This window comes from Bactrocera tryoni, chromosome 3 (assembly GCF_016617805.1).
Source record: "Bactrocera tryoni isolate S06 chromosome 3, CSIRO_BtryS06_freeze2, whole genome shotgun sequence".
Lineage (NCBI taxonomy): Eukaryota > Metazoa > Arthropoda > Insecta > Diptera > Tephritidae > Bactrocera > Bactrocera tryoni.
Genome location: NC_052501.1, coordinates 42,457,799 through 42,480,888, shown reverse-complemented (window position 1 = coordinate 42,480,888; position 23,090 = coordinate 42,457,799). Strand labels below are relative to the sequence as shown.

Here is a 23,090-nt window from a genome sequence, read left to right as displayed (position 1 = left end):
TCCGTTGGAAGGACCAAGTGGAGAAGGACCTGACTTCGCTCGGAATATCCAATTGGCGGCACGTAGCAAAAACAAGAAACGACTGGCGCGCTGTTATTAACTCGGCTATAATCGCGTAAGCGGTGTCTACGCCTATTAAGAAGAAGAAGAAGAAGAGGCTACGCTGGCTGGTAATGTCGTCCTAATGGACGAAAACCCACATAGCGAAAAGAAGAAATGATTGTCGCGCTGTTGTTAACTTGGGTATAACCGCGGTTTCTACGCCAGTAAATAGAAAAGACTTTAAAATTGGCTCAAAAACGTCGGATCTTCTTGGAACTTTTCAAGAGCCCACACAGCAAAGCAATATCGCTTGGGAAGGTCGAGCGGCTTCATTTCTTGCCAAGCTGTATTTTGTACGCTTTCAATTGAAGATCTCAACGTAAAATGCGCCAAGTCGTTCCATAAGTCAGTTCGAGGTACTGCGAACAGCGCCCAATCGACTCTCCACGGTCTGCGTGTACACTTTCAGCTACGGCTGCTATATTTTCTTTACTGGTTCTCAAAATGGGTGATGGTGTAGGCCGCTTATATTGACCGTAAGTTAAACAAAGCGCACGAAACACATTCTTTGCAGAACGTGAATTAATAAAGTTGAACGATTAGTAAACGCTGTTCAGGCATAAGTCTTTCCATGATGAAATGCCGAACAACACTGAACAAAAATAACTGATCTGTCAAAAATAGGCTATTGAAAAACTAACTTTACTTGGATCACGCGTTATCATATTTATAACTTGAACAAAGCAACTAACACCCAACTATGGCAACTATATGACATCCATAAAGCCATAGTTGTCTAATTTTTCTTGTTTTGGTTAAAAATTTTAACAGGAGATAACCCATCTCAAAAATGTCTTGGGCAAAAATATTAAACTTCCGTCATGTTTATACTTTTGCAACCTGTTCCTACATTACATATCGCCTAAGACTAATCGAGAGAGATATAGGGTAATATATATAATAAATGATCAGGTTGACGTCAGTCTGTCCGTCCGTCTGTGCAAACTGTAACTTGAGTACAAATTTACATTTGATATGCGGGTTTCTTAGTACAAAAAAAATTTACGAGTTCGTAGATGGGCGTAATCGGACCACTGCAATGCCCACAAAGCACCATTAGCCGATAACCAATAAAGTACCAAAAAATGTATAAAAATTGGGTGTGGCCCCTGTCTTTAATACGTTTAATGTATATATCTACTAAACCAATAAACCTACAACAACCAAATTTGCTAAGCCCTAGTATTAAAAGAACTTCTACCGACAGTGTGAAAATTAATAAAATCGGAAAACAAAAAAAAAATATTTGCACACCAGTGCCTATAGTAGACTTTTGACCGAAAATATCGGTCAATGTGTGAGATGTAATCGAAATTCAGGGATAATCCTTCTCTGTCAATGGTATGTCTGTATGTTAAAAATGGATTAAATCGGGCCAATACTTGACTGAGCCTCCCTAATATCTAATATAAAGACTCAAGAGTATAAAATATTCAGTTTCATTGAAACGTAGCCCTTCCTAACTTGTTTCGTTTATTTAATTAATTTTTTATTATTCATTTAAAACATTTGGTAAATCTGCTTTAAGAACTACTTTCAAATGTGAGCCTCTATCGAGATTTAGAGTTTAACACTGATATGATTATATTTTATTTTGTGTATTACCATAATTGAATAAATATTTTATGGAAAATTATAGTTTTCTGACTCAAGTTTTTAAGGCTTAATTTGTATTTTATTTCTTTTCTTTAAGTATTTCCCGATTTCTTTCAATAGCTTTCAGACCATAAATTTTTTCAGATTTTCCCTTAGTTATCATTAATAAATCACCTTGATTAAATGTAATTCTGATTAATATTGGGCCTATTAAAAGTATATATTTATTATATTGCAGATGAATTCACTAGAAAAGATAAGCCAATCGAATAGAAGACTCAAAGTTAAATTAGCACAACAATCGATTATAATTCAATAACACCATTAAAATTCAAAAAAATTTTATTATGAAAAATTATTTTGTAATTAATGAGCTAACAAATATTAACACAACTGTCTTAGATTTGCCAATATTTTGCGAATTTAAGTAGCGAATCGAAAACGCGATTCCCATAAAATAAATATTCTGGCGTAATAAAATATTTTATACTTCTTTAATGAGTTATCTAAATACGTTTTTGCTTTGAATTTGACTAGATAATGTTTCCTTACATAAATTTAAGCTTTTGAGCAATAGAGCATAGTTCAAGTATTGCCAACACTAAAGTGACGACATGAAAAATATTAATTTAATTGGCTAACTAATGTAGAAAATTACATCTTTGAAGTATCAGATCGACCTAAATATAGAATTTACGTTATGTAAGATACGGCTAAGATAAATAGCTTGTAATCTGAATTTCATAGCTGCAAAATTGCAAAAAAAAAAAAATGCTTCCCTTACTTTAAGAACTAGTTTTATATATGTACATCTGTAATAACGTTCCCCCTATAGTGTGGTCTAAGTAACCGCAACTAACCCGGATTTTTTTAAGTACTGTCAACTCGGCACCATTCCTCCAAATTATTTCGGAGAAGCTTTCTGCCGCCACAACAAGAGTGGTGAGAGAACGATTGCTTTTTAATGCACCGCAGGTAAAGTAGGTTAAGATGTGTTGGTCCGCACCAGAGTCGTTGGTGAAAAAATGCAGTTTGAATCAATGATCTGTTTAAAAGAATTGAAGGCTTGAAGAACCAAAAAAATCACTCTAGGTTAATGTTATTAGGAGATACATCAAAAAATACTGCAACTGAATAAAAAATAAGCCAAACAAGTAAGGAAGGGTCAGGTGTGTGTGAAACGGAACATTTCATAGTCCCACAACTTCCAAAGACCAAAGCCGAGGAAGTAACTTCAGATCTTGGAAAAACTTTATTTTAAAGTTGTTCGAAAGAATTCAACATTTTATGTGCGATGAAATCGTGAAATTCTTATATTGGGCATATTGTTGTTAACCAAAATAGTACAATGGGCAAAAATAGTAAGGCTTTGTTCATAATTTTAAAACACCTTAATTTAAAATCTTTGTCGTCCCCTCAAAGTAATGCCCTTCGGCCCAAATACACTTGTGCCAACATTTTCTCCAATCCTCGAAACAGTTGTTAAAGTCACTTTTCGGAATATACATCAATACGCGTAGCGATTCACGTTTAATGTCGTCAATTGACCGAAAACGATTTGCCCGGAGCGGTCGTTTTAGTTTGCTGAATAGCCAGAAGTCGCACGAAGCTAAATCAGACGAATACGGTGGTTGCGGCACGATATTGGATTTGGCGAACAAATCACGAAGAAGCAAAGCAGTATGCGACGGTGCATTATCGTCGTGCAAATACCAAGAGTTGTCGGCACATAATTCTAACCTTTTTTTACGAATAGCTTCGCGCAAACGACGCATAACACTCAAATTGTATTCCTTATTCGGAAAGAGTTTGGTATGCACCACACATCGATAATTGAAGAAAACCGTCAACATAACCTTAATTTTTGACCTGTTTTTTCGGCTTCGGCTCACGTTTGCCACATGACATCCTGCTAGTCGAAAAGCATTGTTTCACAGACGTTAACGACGTTGTTTTTCGAAAACATTGAGTAATTTCGGAACCAATCATGATTTTACTGTTGTTAGGGCCAGATGATCTTTCAAAATGGTTTTCATTGATCTTTCTGGTATTCCAACGATGCCAATAAGAAGGCTAACTTTTAATTGTCGATTCCCAAGCACTAATTCCGTTATTTTATTGACGTGTTAATCATCTGTTGAGGTTTATAGCCGTTCTGTACGTAGTTCGTCGTAAACGCGTTCTGGACCCAATTTGAATAATTTGTACAAATCAAAAACACTTGCTCGCGAAAAAAAATTATCACTGAATGCCTTTTTTTTACATTCTGAATGTTTCCACACCAGGAATTTGATTCCGCACACAAAATTTAATGCAACTTCTTTGTTGAATAATCTCACTCATCTTAAAATCGCCAAATGCACTTTATGTACATCAGAAAGACATGCGTATACCAAACACTAATGATTATTTTGACGTGACGTTTGGCACAGATGTCACTGACAGTCATACCAACCAACAAAAAATTTATTTCGATGGATGGGTTTTCGCCCATACCTCTCATACCATCATCAATATATGTGGGATTAAGGATTAGGAACCATACTTATGTATGTATTCTGTATCTGGAGATTGAACAGTTTTGATTGGATATGGATAATTTTAGGTCATAAGCTGGCACACTAAAAGGTTCAAAAAAAAATTATTATACTCTGTGGCACTGTGTTAAAAGAGTATAATAATACCAAAGTTCTTAACCCTGAGATTTCAGCCAACCAACTGATATGAAATAATACGGTTAGGGCAGGACATGTTCCGAAGATGATGCAATGCTATATCACTATATTTACGATAGGTCATTATACATACGTCATCGATAGCGATAAACAGAGATATGCAACAAATGCTTTCGAGGCAGTTAAGTTCATCCAGGACTGAGCTAATTTTGTTTGTGACCAGATAACATAAATAATGACTTTTTCAATTAGCATACACGCTGAGTTAAGCAGCAGACACTCTTAGTCACTACCCCACTTTACTGCTGACTTGTTTGCTCCGTTATCAGTTCTGGCGGAAATTAAGTCTACCGTTATTTCTACCGATGTAGATAAGTACCTATTCTAATAAATTTTTATAAAAGGAATTAATCAGTGGAGGGTATCATCAGCAATGTGGAACAAAAATGCTATTGACGCCCTTAAAAGTTATCATTTAATTGATAATTTTAGTATGAAGAGGTGCTTTTATGGAGCTTCATTGTCACTTTAATGATACAAATTAAGTTTACCCAGATTATTATTGTGGTTTCTATATCACGAGCACAAATATGTAATGACTTTGTATGACACAAAATTGTTGGTGATAAGGGTCTGTATCAGATATTTGTGAAACTGTCACGGTGACACATGTATATATCTGTTTGTATTTGGACTTTAGAATGCTAGTACATATCTAATCTGAACAAAAAAAAAATTAAATATTTACCCCAGTCCAACAGGTGTCACTTGGGTATTCTGACTTTGTGCACCTATGGGATGTTTGCGCCAACAGTAGCATGGGAGGCTAGTCGAGAGTGCGACGTCTGATTGTTTGATGACAGGACATATTTTGTCTTACCCTCGTTCATTACTAGACCCATTTTCTTTGCTTCCTTATCCATTTTGAAAGCAGAACTAACGGCGTGGTTGTTGAGACCAATGATATAGAAGATGGTACCTTCTCTATTCAGTTCTCCACCTCAAATTATTTTCTCCAAGAGTAGATTGAAGAAGTCGCACGAAAGGGAGCCGCTTTGTCTGAAACTTCTGTATCGAACGGCTTGGAGAGATCCTTCCCGATCCTGACAGAGCTTTTGGTTATGCTCAGCGTCAGTTTACACAGCTGAATTAGTTTTGCGAAGATACCAAATTCAGACATCGCGGCATAAAGGCAGCTCCTTTCCATGCTGTCAAAAGCAGCTTTAAAATCGACGAAGAGATGGTGTGTTCTATCTCCTTTTCACGGGTCTTTTCCAGTATTTGGCAATATTTGGTCCTATTAGTTTGTTTGCGGAGAACACAGCTTCTAGTTAACCCTCCCTAGTAAAATTTAACAGTTTAGTAGAAAAATTTAGGCGATATCAGATGAGTGCTTCCTCTTCAGATAGGGAGTTTCGAGCTAAATATTTTCCACGATTGGTTTAATAAAGAGATAACCAATAATATGCGTTACTGCAATGTCTTAACATTACTTTTTAATAACCTTGACTTGGGTTTTTTTCTTTCCGGAAATTTCATGTAGTTTTCCCATAATGTTATCTTTCATTTAAAGCAAGCAAAATATCTCTCAATCTATAGATTTGTTTTTGCTTATCATTACACCACAAATCGGGGGAAATTTCACACTCCAGCAAAGTGTTAAAAGCTTCGTACGGTTCTATACAGAAAAACATGATAATTAAAACTGATAGCCTAATCAGATAATTCGATTCGTTGAGGGCTCGCCCGATTTCAGTTGGTACTGGTTAAGATTTTCTTAGTTACAATTCTTAATTCTCTTCGATTAAGCTTCCTTGTTAGGAAAACGCTTCTCATAAAGTTAAAAGAACATTTTTTACAACCATTATAGTCATATATCTTATTACGACATTAATTTAAATACTTTTCTTGTTTAAATTATATAAATTTTGGTAATGCCATGAAAATCAGTGCGACAAATAACTTATTTGATACACCGGAGGCACCACTATTTTCACTGTCTGACCCAGAACCTGAACCACTTCCAGAGCTCGAGTCACTGCCATCTGTGCCTGCATCGGAACCCGAGCCACTACTGCCACTTCCAGAACTCGAACCTCCATCTCCCGTACCAGAACTTGTTCCACTATGTGAGCCACCGCTGGAACCACCAGAGCTCGAACCGCTACCACCAGTACCTGAGCTTCCAGAGTTTGAGTCACCACCACTTGTACCTGAACTGGAGCCACCGGAACTCGAACCGCCATTACTAGTACCTGAACTTCCAGAGCTGGAGCCACCGCCACCTGTACCTGAGCCTGAACCTGCTCCACTATCTGAGCCGCCATTGCCAGCTCCAGAACTCGAACCTCCATTTCCCGTACCAGAACTTGTTCCACTATCTGAGCCACCGCTGGAACCACCTGTACTCGAAGTTGTATCATTTGTTGCTACCTTAGGATCACGATTGCAGCCATTAATATCGCTAGGTGAGCAGAGACTACAACCATTATTGCTCAGACATTCTTTTTGCTGCGCCAAATCTGTGGCACAACCACGTGTTGCACGGCTTGCCTCAATTTTGGCATAACAATACGTATTTACGGCCTTTGAAATAGGACATCTTTGTGGTTGCAGACTTTCAGTATCACTCGCACATTTGGCTTCCTGTGGCATTATTCAATAAAATATCATATTTATTTTGCAAGTTTAAGATCTTACCTCATTTGAATCACACTGTAAGCAGTCGGTACCCTCAGCGCTAAGATTATTACACAAATCCTCACTACACTGATGACAGTTTCTATTAACAGCGGGTACGGTGGCATCAACATCGGTCATTTCGGCTCCATCGGTCTGCTCAGTGCTTGGCATTTCACATTTGTTACGTAACTCTACGGCTAATTGACCAAGGCAGCCTTGTGCTAGGACCATAGCTGCGAATATTCACAATGGATAAATGGAGAATTTATTTTATAAAGTATACTCGAAATTTTTAAAGGTCGCGTACATTCTTGAAAAACGGTGACACAACTGTCCAGCGCGTCTGTGCAATCCTCCGTGGCTGCGTAAGTCGTGCGTTGACAATTAATCCCGGTGCATTTGTGACACTTTGTCGCCGCTTCGGTGGGCTTGAACAGCACTTGCAGCAGCACCAAGGCCACCAGCACATACGTCAGCACTTTGTGTGTCCTTTTATTGAGCTCCAACATTTTCTTAAGCCTCTACTGGTACTGTTACATCAGTCAAATAACCCGTTGCATTAAATCGCAACTTATATTTATAGATATTGCTGGGCTTGTTGTTGTTATGGGAATTCATGCATCATGCATCATATGCCCGTACTTGTAATTTTGTTGATTCTCCCATTTAGACTTTAAATAATATTTTTGTTTGGAATAGTAAAGTGTTTACACCTATCTCTGTATGTTTTATTAGATAATAGTACTCGTAGATAAATATGAAGTGGTCTTCAGTTGTACGAATTGACGTGGGGTACGTAGGCTACTACATACATATGTAATATCACGCACTTAAAAACTGATTACATTTGTAATACGTATGCAGGTACTTCCTATAAAATATAGTCTTAACAATAAAAGCTCCAAATCCATTCGGTGTTCCTGAATTTAATTCGATTAAAAGCCGAGGGAATTACTCTGGTATTTTTCACAATTTTTACTTTGTAATCGAAAAGCTCGTAATAACAGACTAATACTCTGTGCCAACTTCTTCTTCTTATCGATTTATTAATCGTTCTGGAGTGTGACTGGATCCACGGCAGTGCGAATTTGCTTATCTTTATTTTAATATAATACAGTATCAAGTTAAATTCTTAAAAGAGTCCAAGTGGAGTGTTTTCCTCCATTCGGACGACATGACCTAGCCAGCGTGGCCGTTGTCTTGTAATTCGTTGAACTCTGTGCAAAATACACAAAGGTTCATAAATCTTCTGCGAAAACTCGTCAGCTCATCAGATGTTGGTTCCATGATAGACGAAATTGTGTCCGACTTCGAAGTTATGACTGTCAACAGTGACGTGGGAGTCAAGTCGTGAGTGCGTGTTTGATGACAAGAGATATTTCGTCTTGGCCTCGTTCACTATCAGACCCGTACGCTTCTTTATCCAGAACTAACCTCGCGGTTGTCGTGGAGCTACCTCTATTTCTTTATTACACCCTGAACAGAATACATTTCATTTGCCACGAAGTTTGTAATATCCAGAAGTAAACGACCTTATAAAATATATATTTATATAAATGATAATCTTGACGAGCTGAGTCACATTTGTCTATCCGTCTGTTTGTATATACGCGAACTAGTGCCACAGTTTTAAAGATATCTATCTGAAATTTTACACACGTCTTTTTCTCGCTATGCTTGCTCATTTGAAGGAACTGTTCAAATTGGACCATTATAGCATACAGCTCTCATACAAACCGAACGATCGTACTCAATTTCTTGTACGGAAAACTTTTTTATTTAACAAGTTATCTTCATAATTTGGCATGGATTGCTATTTAAGTCCGCATAAAGTCACAATCTTTAAACAAATTGTAGTAGTCCAAACTATAACATATACTTAGTTGCCATACAAACCGACCAATAAAATCAACTTTTGAGAATGATTTTAACTTCTCTAAGCTAGACTAAGACTGGCTTTCGTCTATTCGTAATACTGCTCACCACGGCTCCACAGGTATGACTTGTGGTCCATCTAAAGTATTTTTAACATGAAGGAGGTTTTTTATAATAGTTAGTCACTGAGTACTCTCATAAACTATTCCAAAGTAATTTAAAGCATTTAAGGCATTGTATTTGCTTCGTGGAATCAATGGATATCCAAGAAGTGTGATAATTTTGAAAAGATTTAAACACTGCCCATAACCATATATTGTTTTGGTGGAAATAACAATAATAATTTTATGGAGTGCTACTGAATTTACATGCTTTGGCCGGATGTAAACCTATGTCCGTTCAAGTTACATAGAACCAAAAGCCGTTAGAGCGGTGGAATGAGGATTATAATCCTTGCTGTTTTTGATTTGAATGTAGCCAAAAGTTATCATTTAATCCAAGTAGAGGAATTTTTTCAATAGCCTTTTTTTGACAGATTACGCGAGAATCGCGTCAAGCTGTCATGTTATTTCTGTTCAGTATTGTCTGGTCTTGAGACCCAGGATTCATTATAGCGAAATATTCAACCGAATAGACCAGATCCAGCACGCAGTCAAGAAAATATAGCAGCAGAGTGTATATGAAGATAACTAAAAAATACTCTTGAGTTTATGATGCCGTCTATGTACAGGTAACTTCAAGGAATAGAGATTTAATTTAGAAGATGGAAATTATAAATTTAAATGCACCTTACTTCATAGGATAGCACCGAATTTATATACATTATAGAATTTAAAAATATTTCGATCGTGATCTTTGGAAACTATTTATGTTATTACGTACTTCTCAAAAAACCTGTAGGTTCTTTAGCAGATCCCAATATCAGAAAAGTCCAGATCAACATTTTATGTCATTTAAATACTTGCAGTGTCTTGAAAGCGTGTGTTTGCCTGAAAATCTTCACAACTTCCAATCCTACTTGGTCTTAAAAGTAATAGCGAAAAGCTCGAACTCTTTCTGTCGTTTGTAAACGTGAAATAAAAGTTCACCCATATGCCTGTTGAGATTTTTTCTGCGGGTTCGGCGTTATGTACGTAGTAAAAACACAATAAAGAAATGCCAAAAGCCTGCGCTAGCGTAACAACTTTCATTCTCCAGTTATAAAAAAGTCATACCACAACAAATAATTCCAAAATATTTTCGACAAATGCAACCACACATTTAACAATTTATTTATTAAATATAAAACAAAAACAAGTTGAACATCAAAACCGCTAAGATTTTACAATTTTACTTAACCACTCAAATATACACATATGAATTACTTTCTAAAGCCGCAGAGCCCGTGTACCGGGTTGGAAGTCCACATTATTACAACTCTTCAGTTCGCCGGGTGAGCAGAGCATGCAATTGGCACTCGCGAAACAGCTGCGTTGGTCCGCCAGAGTTGTGGCACAGCCACGTGTGGTGACACCGCCGTCGTATTTCACATAGCAATAGGAGTTCTGGGCAGTCGGGGAGGGGCAGCGTGTTGGTGTTACAGTGCTGGCAGCGCTAGCACAATTGGCATCCTAGAAATGCAGCAATATATGGAATTACCATTATTTTTGCGCAATTGTCAGTGTTGAAATATTTGTATGAATACCTTGCTGGAGTCACACTGCAAGCACAGATAATTCGGTTGACCCAAATTGTTGCAGCGATCAGTGTTGCATTTATGACATTCGACAGTGTTGGCATCACAGCGGCGGCGCAAATCACTGGGCACCTCGAGTGAGCAGCCCTTTACCACAACGGTAACTGAAAACCGAGGTAACAAAGTCAATGATTAATTGGGGAACTTAAAATTTATATTCATTAGATATTTCTGATATTTTTATGCATTTTTTGTTTTCTACTCACACTTATCAAAGACAGTCACACAATAGTCCAAGGCATTCAAACACTTCTGCTCTTGGGCAAGTGACGTTCTTTGACAGTTAATGCCTTCACAGGCATAGCAGGTCCTTGCCTGCTGGGTGGCAGCCGCGTTGTGTATCAAGAGCACAGCTGCAAGCAGTGCTGCAAGCGCGAGTTGTTCCAAGCGACACATTTCGTTCGGTTAGTCAGTTGAAATTATTTTCATCAGTTTCTTTTATAGACTTCAACTTATGCGCTTCCTCTTTGAAAATTTCCAACACTTTGTTGATAATTTCTCAAGTATGACACTTGATTTAATTTTATTGCACTTTATTTATTTATTGCTGATTAATTTCTTAATTATATTTGTTGGAATTATTTGGTTATACCTAACATCTAATTGGCCGTATACGAGAGTATCCAGCAAAACCGTGTGATCTCAATTGCAAGTCAAATAATTTGCTTGTTTTTAAGTGTTATATTTATTGCTGCCACTGATAAAGGGAAACTCTTCCATAAGCTTCGCTGATAGTTACTAACAGCAACCGGTAAAATGTAAGTATCTGCATGCATACAGCTTACTGCGATTGCATAAATATTAATTGTAAACACCAAATATTATGGAATAGTTTTTGAGGAAGATATTTATCTATATTGACTTATTATACCGCTTGATAACTCCTTAAATGAAAACTTATAATGACGTGCATCGTAAGAGGTATTGTTTGGCGTTTCGTCATGGAAATGCCTGAACAACGTTTACACATCGTTCAACTTCACTTCGAAAATTCACGTTCTGTGAAGAATGTGTCTCGCACGCTTCGGTCAACTTATGGTCAACGTAATTGGCCTACTGAGCGTACTATTCGCAACACCATCATCCATCTTAAGATCCAGCATTCATTATTGGATCCCTATCCGACCTTCCCAAGCGACAACACTTCACTCTATGGGCACTTGAAAAGTTCCAAGAAGATCCGACGTTTTCGAGCAAAATTTTGTTCCGTGATGAGGCCCATTTCTGGCTCAATGGGTATGTAAAGAAGCGAAATTGCAGCGTTTGGGATGAACAGCAACCTGAAGAAATTCAAGAGATGCCATTTCATCCAAAAAAACAACGGTTTGGTGTGTTTCGTGTGCCGGTGAAATCATCCATCCATATTTCGTCAAAATGTTGCCAGTGATAACGTAATGGTCCCCTAACGCGCCATGATAACCGACTATTTGATGCATGAAATTGAAGCTCGTGATCTCGCCAATATCTGGTTTCAACAAGACGGCGACAATTCCCACACAACGGATGGATCAGCTGAAACGTAGCCACGACCACTATTAGAAAGAGATAAAATTCAAAAAATAAATACCAAAGAATGTTCTTTAGAATGATAATAAACATGGCGCAATAAATTTGAATTTTCTAAGTTGCTTCTTTAAAAAAGTAGGGAACCTCGAAATGGATCAGCATTTAATATTAAAAAAATACAAAAACATAATTCCTTTGATTGCCAATATTCATAATGGTTTCCGGTAAGTGACTGCCGCGGCTGGCTCGAATTAATAACAGCTGGGAGGTGCAAGTTTAGACCATAATTGGGGCCGCAAAACGGAATCAGGACCATTTCATTTTGGGCCCATTAGATTAGATTAGATAAATTGACGAGGAAAACACTGCGAACTTAGGTCTATTGTGCCCTCTCTTAAATCGCAAAGACTCACCTAGTCATAGCATATTGATAAAGTTTAATATTCTACTGGGTGCTAGAGAAGCGATGTGATTCCTATTTGAAACATGGATCCAAGGGCCTTCAACCTGTATCTGCAGACTGCTATTCAATCAATCAGTAGGTGTTCTAGGTTTTCAGGCTCCCTGTCGCAGCTACACCCTTGTTTTATAAATGCTTCATCATCTTGCAGTGGACAGTAAAGAATGCGACAAGAAGTCTAAATTTGTCTCACGGGACTAGCTGAGACTGTAACCCCCCATTAGCAACTTGGGATGGCGCATGCCTTGGAGTTGTTGCCAATACCTCTCTCTGCCTACCCCTTCTTCCTTTCAGAACAGCTCCTTTATGGCATGGCGACCCACCGCGATGAAGGGTTCAGGTCCTACCATGTTAGTGGATTCTGCGGAGTGGGCGAGCTCGTCAGGCAGTACATTCCCGGCTATATGTTCAGATTTTGTCTGAGTCTGGGTTTCCTGCTTACGGGGACTCTGAATGCATTTTTGCATCAGAAAATTGGTCAGGGTGCGGGGTCAGAAAATTGGTCGCATTTAATTGCGGAGTGCATTCAAGAGTTGCATTGCAACCGGGTGCCGGACCCAAAGCACGGCAGAGGTTTTAGATGGGCCTTGAACCCGACCAAGGTGGTTAGTGTGTCCATTCCACACTGCCAATTGGTGAACTGAAAATGCTGCGCTGATCAACGCATTGATTTGATCCGCTGTAGTTTTGAGCGCCGTGGAGTAAGCCTGTCGTCAGCAGATACCCACGTAAAACACACCAAACGTTATACGTTTGTGACTGGGAACCCAGATGAGGCACTTAGCTACGTTCCGCTGGGCTATTCAGCCATTCTCTACACTCCTCCACCGGTAGCGATTTGTTCTCATTGGCAGAGATTGCTTTAAGTGTCGCTTATGGTTATAAGTTCGTTGTGATAGTTGCGTTGGAGGTTTATCTTTATGCACTGACTTATGGCAAAAACTTCTGCCTAAAAATGCTCGGAAAACGTCCCATAGCTATGGAGAGTTTGGTGCGTGGTCCTGTGACTTCTGCACCAATAACCTCCGACGCACCTCTTAGAACCTCCCAGCTCTGCACTATCCGAAGCTTCCTTTAGTTTAAAAGTACTCGGATAGTTGCTTCCCAATTCTATATGTTCAAAGTTGTTTTAAACAGCAGAATATGATCTGCATAAAACCTCTAAATGAGAAGTACTTAGAACTCTATAGTTTTGTCCTTTTCCATTTCATAAAATAAAACTTTAAAGGAAAACTATTTTAACTTTGAGGCATACTGCTGCATAAATCATCGCGCAGTTTTCAGCTAGTTTTCCAATAGCCAAAAAGATCAAATATTTTGACCTTAAGCTATTGTTTGAGAGAGTACTAACTGCAGACAACAATTTCCGACCGAATATAAAATGCCTCATAATACCGTCGACAATAAGTAATGAATGAGTTGAAGTATTTGTGTTCCGACGAATTAAGTTTGAACATGATAAGCTTAAAATGCCATTATAATCAACGTTAATCTTCACTAAGCTTTGAATTGCGGTTCATTTGAAGTTTTTGTGCTGCTCTTCAAGTGAAGTGCAAATACTTATTTGACGTTGAAAAATAATCAGATTTCAGTGAGTAAATTAAGTTCCTACCTTGAAAGGTTACTTTACATTCACAAATTGTGAAAATACCCGCCAAAAAATATTTTATTAGTTTTCTGCAAAGGACTCTGAATTCCAATCAATTGAACGTTCATCATCCGACCTCATTCCTATCAAAATTTACACGATTTCAAATTTACTTTAGGTCTACGGGAAATATCTGACTATCTTTAAAATAAACATATACATACATTTAGGGATTTTTCAAGGACTGTTCGATGATCTTGACACGTTAAGTGTCTCATCACGTGGTTCAAATCCTACGATTAGATATGTGGCTTTCTCGAGTGGTTTTTGAGCAAATATTCCATAAGATGAAACGATAAGTTATACGAACTATCTTTGCCACCTTAGTTGACAACTGGGGGGGAAGAAAATAAGAGCCAAGTCTCCTCTGTGTTGGGAATTCACACATTCTTTTCGCATTAGTTTGAAGAGATCTAAACTGAACATCTTTATATATAAGTAAAGGGTGATCCATTATGAATTTCCGTACTTTTTTAAAGAAAAAACATAGAAACTTCAAATTTAATGGGGAATGTTTATTATCATCGAAGCAGGATTGCCCGCATAGACTTTAGACTTTACATACTTCCACAGGAAGTAGTCTAACGGTGTGATATCACATGATTTTGGAGGCCAATCGACCGACCCAAAACCTGAAATTATCTGCTCACCAATGTGTTCTCTCAATAAATCCATTGATTGATGCGATGTGTGGGAAATGGCGCCGTCTTTTCGCCAAATGTCACCGAGATCTCGAGGTTTAATTTGAGGCAAATAGTCGGTTATCAAGGTGCGATAACGGTCACCATTGACGGTTACGTTCTCAGCGGCATCAAACCACACCAACCCATTGATTTTTTTTTTTGGATGAAATGGCTCTAGAACTTCTTCAGGTTTTAGTAACCATTGAGCCAGAAATGGTCCTCATCGCTGAACAAAATTTGGCTCAAAAATGTGGGATCTTCCATAGAACGAAGCGGTGTCGTTTGGGAAGGTCGATCGGCTTCAGTTCTTGCAAAAGCTGAATTTTGTGTGCTTTCAATTTAAGACCTCGACGTAAATGTGCCAAGTCGTGAGTTTAATAAAGTTGAACGTTTTGTAAACGTTGTTTAGGTGTAATTCCTTTCATGATGAAATACCAAACAATATTGAACAAAATTACTTGACAGCTTGATACGACTCAAGGGTGATCTCTCAAAAAAAGGCTTTTGTAAAAAGTACCTCTACTTACTCTATTCACTATTTCAACACTATTTGAAGTTCCGAATATAATTTGATAGAAAATGTATATTAGACCGGGTCGATTTTTTCCCACATTCTCGATTTTCCGTTTTGTTTTGTTCCCTGTTAACCGGTCCGCTCTAATTTGTATGCCTGTATTCTCATATATATGGCACACTTGAAAAATGAATTCTACCTAAAGTAGATTATAGATTATTATAGTTTCTGGTTCTTCCATTTCTTTACTTATCTTCGATTAATTTCTATACTATGTAAGATAAAACAACGATTTTGCAGTCAAACCCTTACTTATCATTTTTCTTCTGTTTGAAAGTGCTTCATATAAGTATGTACATATGTATATGATTATTGTCATAAATTTCCAAGTACTTATAATATGAGGGGTATATGTTTATAGAAAGCCATAAAACTAATTGGCAATGTATCATAACGGTAATTTTTGGTGTTTGGGATTCCAAGCGAATGACATTTTATCAGCAAACGTGAGAATATGAACTAGCAACACACTATTGAGCTTCGCGGGCATTTTTGCTAATGCCTTGATAATAACTGTTAATCTGGGAAATCCCACTAGATTATACTCGTGTGTACCAACATATATTTAGCACTTTTGGGGTTACTTCAAATCAGCTAGAGCGCGAATATAATAATGACATAACCACCATTAGATTCGAGTAACCATGAAAGTGTTAGTTTAGATTAAATTTCAAACTTATACAAAGTGAAACTTTGAAATTAAAAAAATATTTCTTCTCTTATTATTAAATGTTCAAGTTCTAAAATATTTCAGTTATATCTTTTTAGTGTATTGTAATCTTTCTTCAAAGCGGCAATCAAAAATTTACATACTTAAGTAAAACCCACTTAAAGATGATTTGAGCATATCAAATCAGAATATGGCACTTGCGGTCGAAAAACTGCTCAATTACCAATTGCGATGCCATCAGTTCTCGTGCTGATTCTTTAGCAGTCTTTGATTCGACATATGTCTGCTTGCTCTCATTTCAAAAATTTTAGTTGCGAAAGCAAGAATAAAATTATCGAGTTGAATGCGATTTAAAAGAATATATAGATCCTTTATTGAAGTCGTATAAACGCTTTCTTCAATGCTTCCAAGTTTTGTTTTATGATTTTTAGACCAGTTTTACCATTGTGAATGGCACAAATGACAAGTTGTCTTCCAATGGAAATTTTTCTGCGCTCTTGTCAAAAAATTAACAACAACAAATAACTTCTACAATGCTGTCAAGTTTAGTTCTGCATATTTCAGCTCACTTTTTCTATTGTGAATGGTTAATACGAAAAAAATGGTTTAACGCGAAAAAAATAAACTCTCAACTAAGAAAGTATCATAACATAAAACTATTGCGTCTGAAGACAGAATTGCACCACAAGTGCTGCCCGTTTGTTAGAACATCTTTTATACTTCGTTCGATACTATAGAGATTTACGTTTGGCGAATCCGAGACAACTATAATTACTGTCGAAAGTTTAAATACAAAGCCTTTTTATTAAAAAAAATTAAAACTAGGAATGAAATAACGGGTGAACCAAGTAGAGGTACTTTTTTCAATAGTCTTTTTTGACAGTTCCCGCGAGAGTCGTGTCAAGCTGTCATGTTATGTGTAAAGAATGTGTTTCGCTCAACTTATGGGCAACACAATTGCCAGCATTCATATTGTATAATTGTATGTATAATATTCGACCGAACAGACCACATCCAGCACGCAGTGAAGAAAATATAGCAGCCGTAGCTGAGAGTGTGTACGAAGACCGCGTTCGCAGCAACTTTGCTCTATGGGCTTCTGAAAAGTTTCAAGAAGATCTTACTTTTTCGAGCCGAATATTGTTCAACGAAGGGGCCCATTTCTGGCCTAAGGGTATGTAAAAAAGCAAACTTGTCCTATTTGAGACAAAGAGCAATTTAATGATATTCAAGAGTCGCCATTTAATCCAGAAAAAACAACGGTTTGGTGTAGTTTGTAGGCCGGTGGAACCATCGGTCCATATTTCTTCAAAAACGACGTCGGTGAGAACGTAACCGTCAATGACGACCGTTCTCGCGCCATGATAACCTACTATTTGATGCCTGAAATGGCATCCGACTAATCTCATTCCCCACACATCGCATCAGTCAATGAATTTATTGAGAGAACACTTCGGTGAACAGGTAATTTGCCAATCAAAACGTTTCTAGAATTTAGTACTTATAAACAGAGCTCTCTTGACCTTAAAAGCTCGTCTAACTTACTCTCGCGGTCACTCATTGTTAAAATGTATATTCAGACTGGTACTTGAACTCAAGTCTAACCGAAAGATCTGATTTGGTTAAAAGAGCTTCATATTATTAATATTAAAGAGCTTCATTATCAAATGTTTCTATGTGTTCAAAATACACATTCGTTCTTTTATAGCCACCCTGTACCTTATGTATGTACATACAAAAAATTTGTTTGGTAATGAACTTTTAGTTCATACCTTACTAAGTCTAGTCATTACAATTACTTTATTCGTAGAATATGAAGATTAACAGGTAATAAATTTAACAACACCCTCTTATCGCGAGAACTCGGTGTTGAATACTTTTATCGAATACTTAGTTTCTAGTAAAAAAAGACACAATCACATATTTATATTGAACGCACAATAAAAGCGAACAGCAGAAAAGAAGCGGTAGATGTGGCACTGACTTTGCTAAGTCCACTGCTGCTGCCTGATTTAGCTCCTGTGGATACATTGTATGCGTTGCAAGCCACCGCGTCGTCGCTCAAACACATGGAACACTGTGCATCACTGAGGCACTCTTCTTGTTCTTGCTGATGCACAAAACAGCCACGTGTAGTGCCTTCCTCCTTGGACTCGCGGACATAACAGTAAGAGTTCTGTGCGGTGGGCACTGGACATTGCACGGCAGTCAGGGCGCTGGTGTCGGAGGCGCATCTTTTATCCTGCCAGTTAATAAGAGGAACGTTTTTAAATTTGAAATAATATTCTAGAAATATGTCTTGCCACTTACCTCACTCGACTTGCACTCGATGCATTGGAAATCGGCGCGTCCCTTGTCATTGCAACGATTGCCGAAGCATTTTACACACTCGGGATGGTTGTCCAAGTCACATTTATCACGCAAGTTCATTTCCAAGTCGGCATAGCAACCGCGAGCTATTACTGTGACTATTAGAAATAAGGAGAGAAAAATCTATTAGTTTAAGTATCAGCTTTTGGAGAAAATATGCTTAACTTAAAGTTAGGAATGGCTCAGTTGGTGTGTAACGGAATATTTTATGGTTTTGCAACTTGCAGAGATCAAACCCGACAAAAAACTTTTAGATGCTGGTAAAAACTTTTTAAAATGTTGCGTAAGAATTCAATATTCATTATTCGACGAAATCGGGAATTCAAATTTGCATCTTGTAGTAAAGAACCGTTTTATAAAAAAATTCACGATATTCTCCATTAAGCTCTCTCTAAAACATGCCTTTTCAACGCATTAAACGACTCATCATTACGTACGAGAGTAAAAAGAAGTCATTCGATCCCTAGCAAGAACAGAATTTAATATTCTGCGTTGGTCTGGTGGTATGATTGCGATATATCCAGGTGTTCTAAAAAACTTGAAGCTTAAAATTTCCTCGTGCGCGAACAACTTTTGTTGGATTCGGCTTATCTTGAAACATTGCATTCGGTTTATCTTTACTTTCGGGCGCCTACGCCTTTATTGACAAATTGTGTGGGAATTAAGTCCATTGAAGCACTGTTGCTGAGTTAACCCACGTCGAAAGTTATAAAAATATTCACTAGAAAATGTTCACGGTTTAAAATTGAAGCGGGCGAAAATACTAAAATAAGAATACCGATCTTCCTTTTATTAATGTTTTAGATCCTTAGAACATTTTGAGTATATACATATACCCATAAAGGCCTGCTCTTAAAGTACTTTTCAAATTGACAAAACCTTCTTGTTCTTTTGACACATTAAGTTTTCGATCCAAGATAACAAGCTTTTCCCATTTATATGAAAGCCCCCATAGCTATAATTCATGATTTTCTTAATAAAAATAGCCCTGGTTAGATATATGAAAAGATGATCTAAGGTCTGCTGATTGATCATCGGCAGAATAAATTAAATTGTGACAACGAAATCTTGCGATAAGGGTTGTTCGAGATTTAATGTTGTCATACTTTTTTTTTGCGACGCGACATGAATTTGATAATGTTTTCTGGGTACGCTGATATCTGCGCCAAAATTTTGGTCAAATTATTAAGGCACTATGACGATCTCTGAGGGTTTTATGATAATTACTATGAGGACAATATGGATTTATCAAGGCTTTGAGTTCTCTTCCCTTGAAAAACTTTCTTCGTAAAGACTACTCCTGTATATGTTATTTAGTCGGAGTTCTCAAATGTGCATGGCTTAAGTCTAACAAAACATTTCAAGCTTATAACTCAACATCATTCATATGTTTAGTGAATCAATACAGAGCATTTTTTACTCGCTCTCATAAAATGTCATACTATATTATAACTGTAATAGTACTTTTATATCAGGAATTTGTACGGACAAATGAGATATTTTTACAGTTTGAGTTTTGTTCAACGTGCGAGTGTTCAACGTTTTAAATGCATACTTATGCTGAAATCTCAACAATTTGTTTAGCAAAATCTTAAACCTTAAACTCCTACTTGTGTGCTTTTCTTCAACACGTTTTGAAAATAATAATAACAGGTATAGCACTATATCTATCACATTAACACTAATTTTAAATAATTTTGAAATTAATAAAAATATAACACTTTCGACATTTTCGATAAGTATTCGTAGGACTTCTCATGAATTTCGGTAATAATTTTATTGCTTACTCCAGCTTCCTTTATGAAGTTATGCATTTTAACTTTCTCGGAATCCTTGAGTTTTTCAATTTGGAACTAATTTAAAAGAGGCACAAATAAGCAGCTTGGATTAAACTTTAACTAAACGTAGTAATCAATGGAGCTTTTGCGTTTCTTTGGGGGAAGAAGTCCGATTAACAGTAACACGTGAGCCTGCCATTGATTCTTGTACGAAAATGTTATAGGAAAATCCAAACTATTTATTGCCTTAACGATTTTTTGTACGGAGTTTCATATGCCTTTTAAAGCGTCTCTGATTCTTTAAATCCTTACGACAGCAGTTCATATAGAATGGATCAAACGCAATGCTTGGAATTTACTTTTGATTTCAGGCACCTATATAGTACATTTTTTTTTAATTTTTACACTAAATACCCTCAATGATCAATACACTTACATCCTCTAAAAACTGTCACACAATAATCCAACAAATCCAAGCAATCGCTCGTAGCATTCAATTGTGAGACTCGCAAGCAATTGATGCCTTCACAACTGTAACACGTCCGTGGCACTGCTGGATTAACCGAGTGTTCATCGGCCGTTGCATGCGTCAAGAGTAAAATGAACAAAAGGACACAGTATATAGTATTTTTATTTCCGAACGCGAACATCTTGTATAAATGTCTAGGTAAGGTGCCTTGAAGAAAAGCGCGACAACTTTAACACTCTAAAATCCACCAAAGACTACTGATCAATAAGTCGAGAACACAAATATATAAACGGAAAATATTGACAATTTGAGTGGTGAAATGATGAAGAGGAAGCAAAAATTATCACGATCAAAATATTCTCAAGATCGCGTCAAGTGGGCATCTCGCATACTCGATGGGGGGTGCAGGTGTGGCATATCTCCCAGGTATCACAATGTGTTTACCTAAAATATGTCGTGTTATTTTTCAGTATGTCATGAGCACGATAAATGTGATTGTTTGCGAAATGAATTATCTCAATTTAGTATTTATTTATTTGTTATGAAGTGTAATACTGAAAGTGCATAAGCCGTGTCTATTCCTAAATCAATTATATACTTATACATACATATATAAAGTGATCCCACTTTTCAACTACGAAAGAAGATTCGAAATAAACATAGAAAGAGATGGTAGACGTAAAGGTATGCTAGTTGCGCGCAACACTCTAAACAGCTATACGGATGGCTCGAAAATGGAGAATTGAGTTGGTGCGGGAATATACTGTCCAAAGTTAGGCATAAGGCAGACTTTATTATTAAGTTGCCGAGCCGCTGCATTATATTTCAAGCTGAGATATTTGTTATTGCGTAAGCCACAGAGCTGGACTATAATGCACCTGCTGACAAAGTCAACATCTTCGTAGACCGCCAAGCAGCAATCAAGGCAATCATATCGAATATCGCCCAGCAGTGTCTTGGGAAGCAGGGCAGTAGTGGAAAGTGTTGCCAGAAGCAAGCAACTTCACTCCTACTGAGTTCCAGGCCTTAAAGGTAACGATGGCAATAAAATAGTGCACGAGATTGCCAAACGTGATCAACATTAGGAAACCCATGCATTGTCTATACGACGATCTGAACAGAAGCATGGTAAAGAAAATTAAAACCCAATGGAACGTGCTACCTGGGAGTTAAACTGCAAAAGTTATGTGCAAAATGGTAAATCGGAAGTACCCAAAATTGCTATTGGCACTCCATAAAAGAAAGAGTAGGAACATGATCGGAATACTAACTGGTCACTGACTAGTGGCGACACATGCCTCCAGAACGAGGGTGACAGATCGAGAAGATTGCTGGAAATGTCTAGAGCAAAGCACCAGGAAAACAATGGAGCAACTCTTGTGCACTTGTGCCGCATTGTTAAGACTACGCAGTATTCATCTGGGGTCCAAAGCAAAGGACCAAAACTAATCTATGCGTGGCTCATTGGCCTACTAAACTAACCTAACGTATACATATGTACATACATAATAAAAAAAGATCAAATTTACTTATTTGCTATCTGAGTTGATTTAGCTATGTATGTCCGCCTGACTGTTTACAAAAGTCCTATTTCAAGAAGCCGCTCTTTTTCCGGAACCGGCGATATCGGCTCACTATAGCATATAGGAGCCTTCCAAACTGATCGATCAAACTCTAATCTATGTATGGAGAAGTTTTTTATTTCACCAAATATGTTCACGATATTTGCCATGGATTATTGTCCTAAGCAACAGTACAACCTGCAAAACAAAATTTCAGATCATAGTGGCCCGGATGAAAACTGACTTATAAATTAAATTTTATGTTTGAATGAGTGTCAGTAATATAATAAAGTAATGCCCTCTAAAGAACTGATAAGAACTGGAATTGGAAAATGTGCTATCTCTCGTCACACCATGTGACCCAAATGGGCCCAAATGCCCGAAACACGGGTGTTTGGTGGCATTATTACAAAACTGCTGTCCATTTCAGGATTGTAAATCACGTATGAGCTTACTAAGTAATATCCGCCCATTATGATATAACAATTTCACCACATATTCTGCGAAATAGTTTTGTCAATGCTTTTATTAACTACGCAACTTCCATTTGTTTAACCAGCTGTACTATACATAGTCTCAAAAAAAAGCATACATATGTATATCGACTCAACTTATAGTGTTACATTATATGTGATTATAATTTCAACCGAGCAGCATGTGCGAAAACAACAACAATATTGTTTATAACGCTAAGGTGTAAATTGT

At 37.3% G+C, this 23,090-nt stretch overlaps 4 protein-coding genes across 13 annotated transcripts in view; 1 reads left to right on the top strand and 3 right to left on the bottom strand.

Moving 5' to 3' along the window:
- LOC120771828 overlaps positions 1–23,090 on the top strand; it is a 180,009-nt gene that overhangs the window by 134,898 nt on the left and 22,021 nt on the right. The window lies entirely within an intron of this gene.
- LOC120771830 (GPI-anchored hemophore cfmA-like) lies at positions 6,168–7,646 on the bottom strand. Its single transcript, XM_040100068.1, has 3 exons — positions 7,363–7,646; positions 7,074–7,288; positions 6,168–7,019 (listed from the first exon to the last, which is right to left on the bottom strand). The coding sequence occupies exons 1-3, from the start codon at positions 7,562–7,564 to the stop codon at positions 6,291–6,293; spliced, it is 1,146 nt and encodes a 381-aa protein (XP_039956002.1). The 5' UTR covers positions 7,565–7,646; the 3' UTR covers positions 6,168–6,290.
- LOC120771832 lies at positions 10,239–11,085 on the bottom strand. The gene is made up of 3 exons (XM_040100070.1): positions 10,872–11,085; positions 10,615–10,769; positions 10,239–10,540 (listed from the first exon to the last, which is right to left on the bottom strand). Exons 1-3 carry the CDS (start codon positions 11,059–11,061, stop codon positions 10,298–10,300), a joined length of 588 nt encoding a protein of 195 aa, XP_039956004.1. The 5' UTR covers positions 11,062–11,085; the 3' UTR covers positions 10,239–10,297.
- LOC120771831 lies at positions 17,949–21,064 on the bottom strand. The gene is made up of 3 exons (XM_040100069.1): positions 20,791–21,064; positions 18,517–18,674; positions 17,949–18,448 (listed from the first exon to the last, which is right to left on the bottom strand). The coding sequence occupies exons 1-3, from the start codon at positions 21,002–21,004 to the stop codon at positions 18,131–18,133; spliced, it is 690 nt and encodes a 229-aa protein (XP_039956003.1). The 5' UTR covers positions 21,005–21,064; the 3' UTR covers positions 17,949–18,130.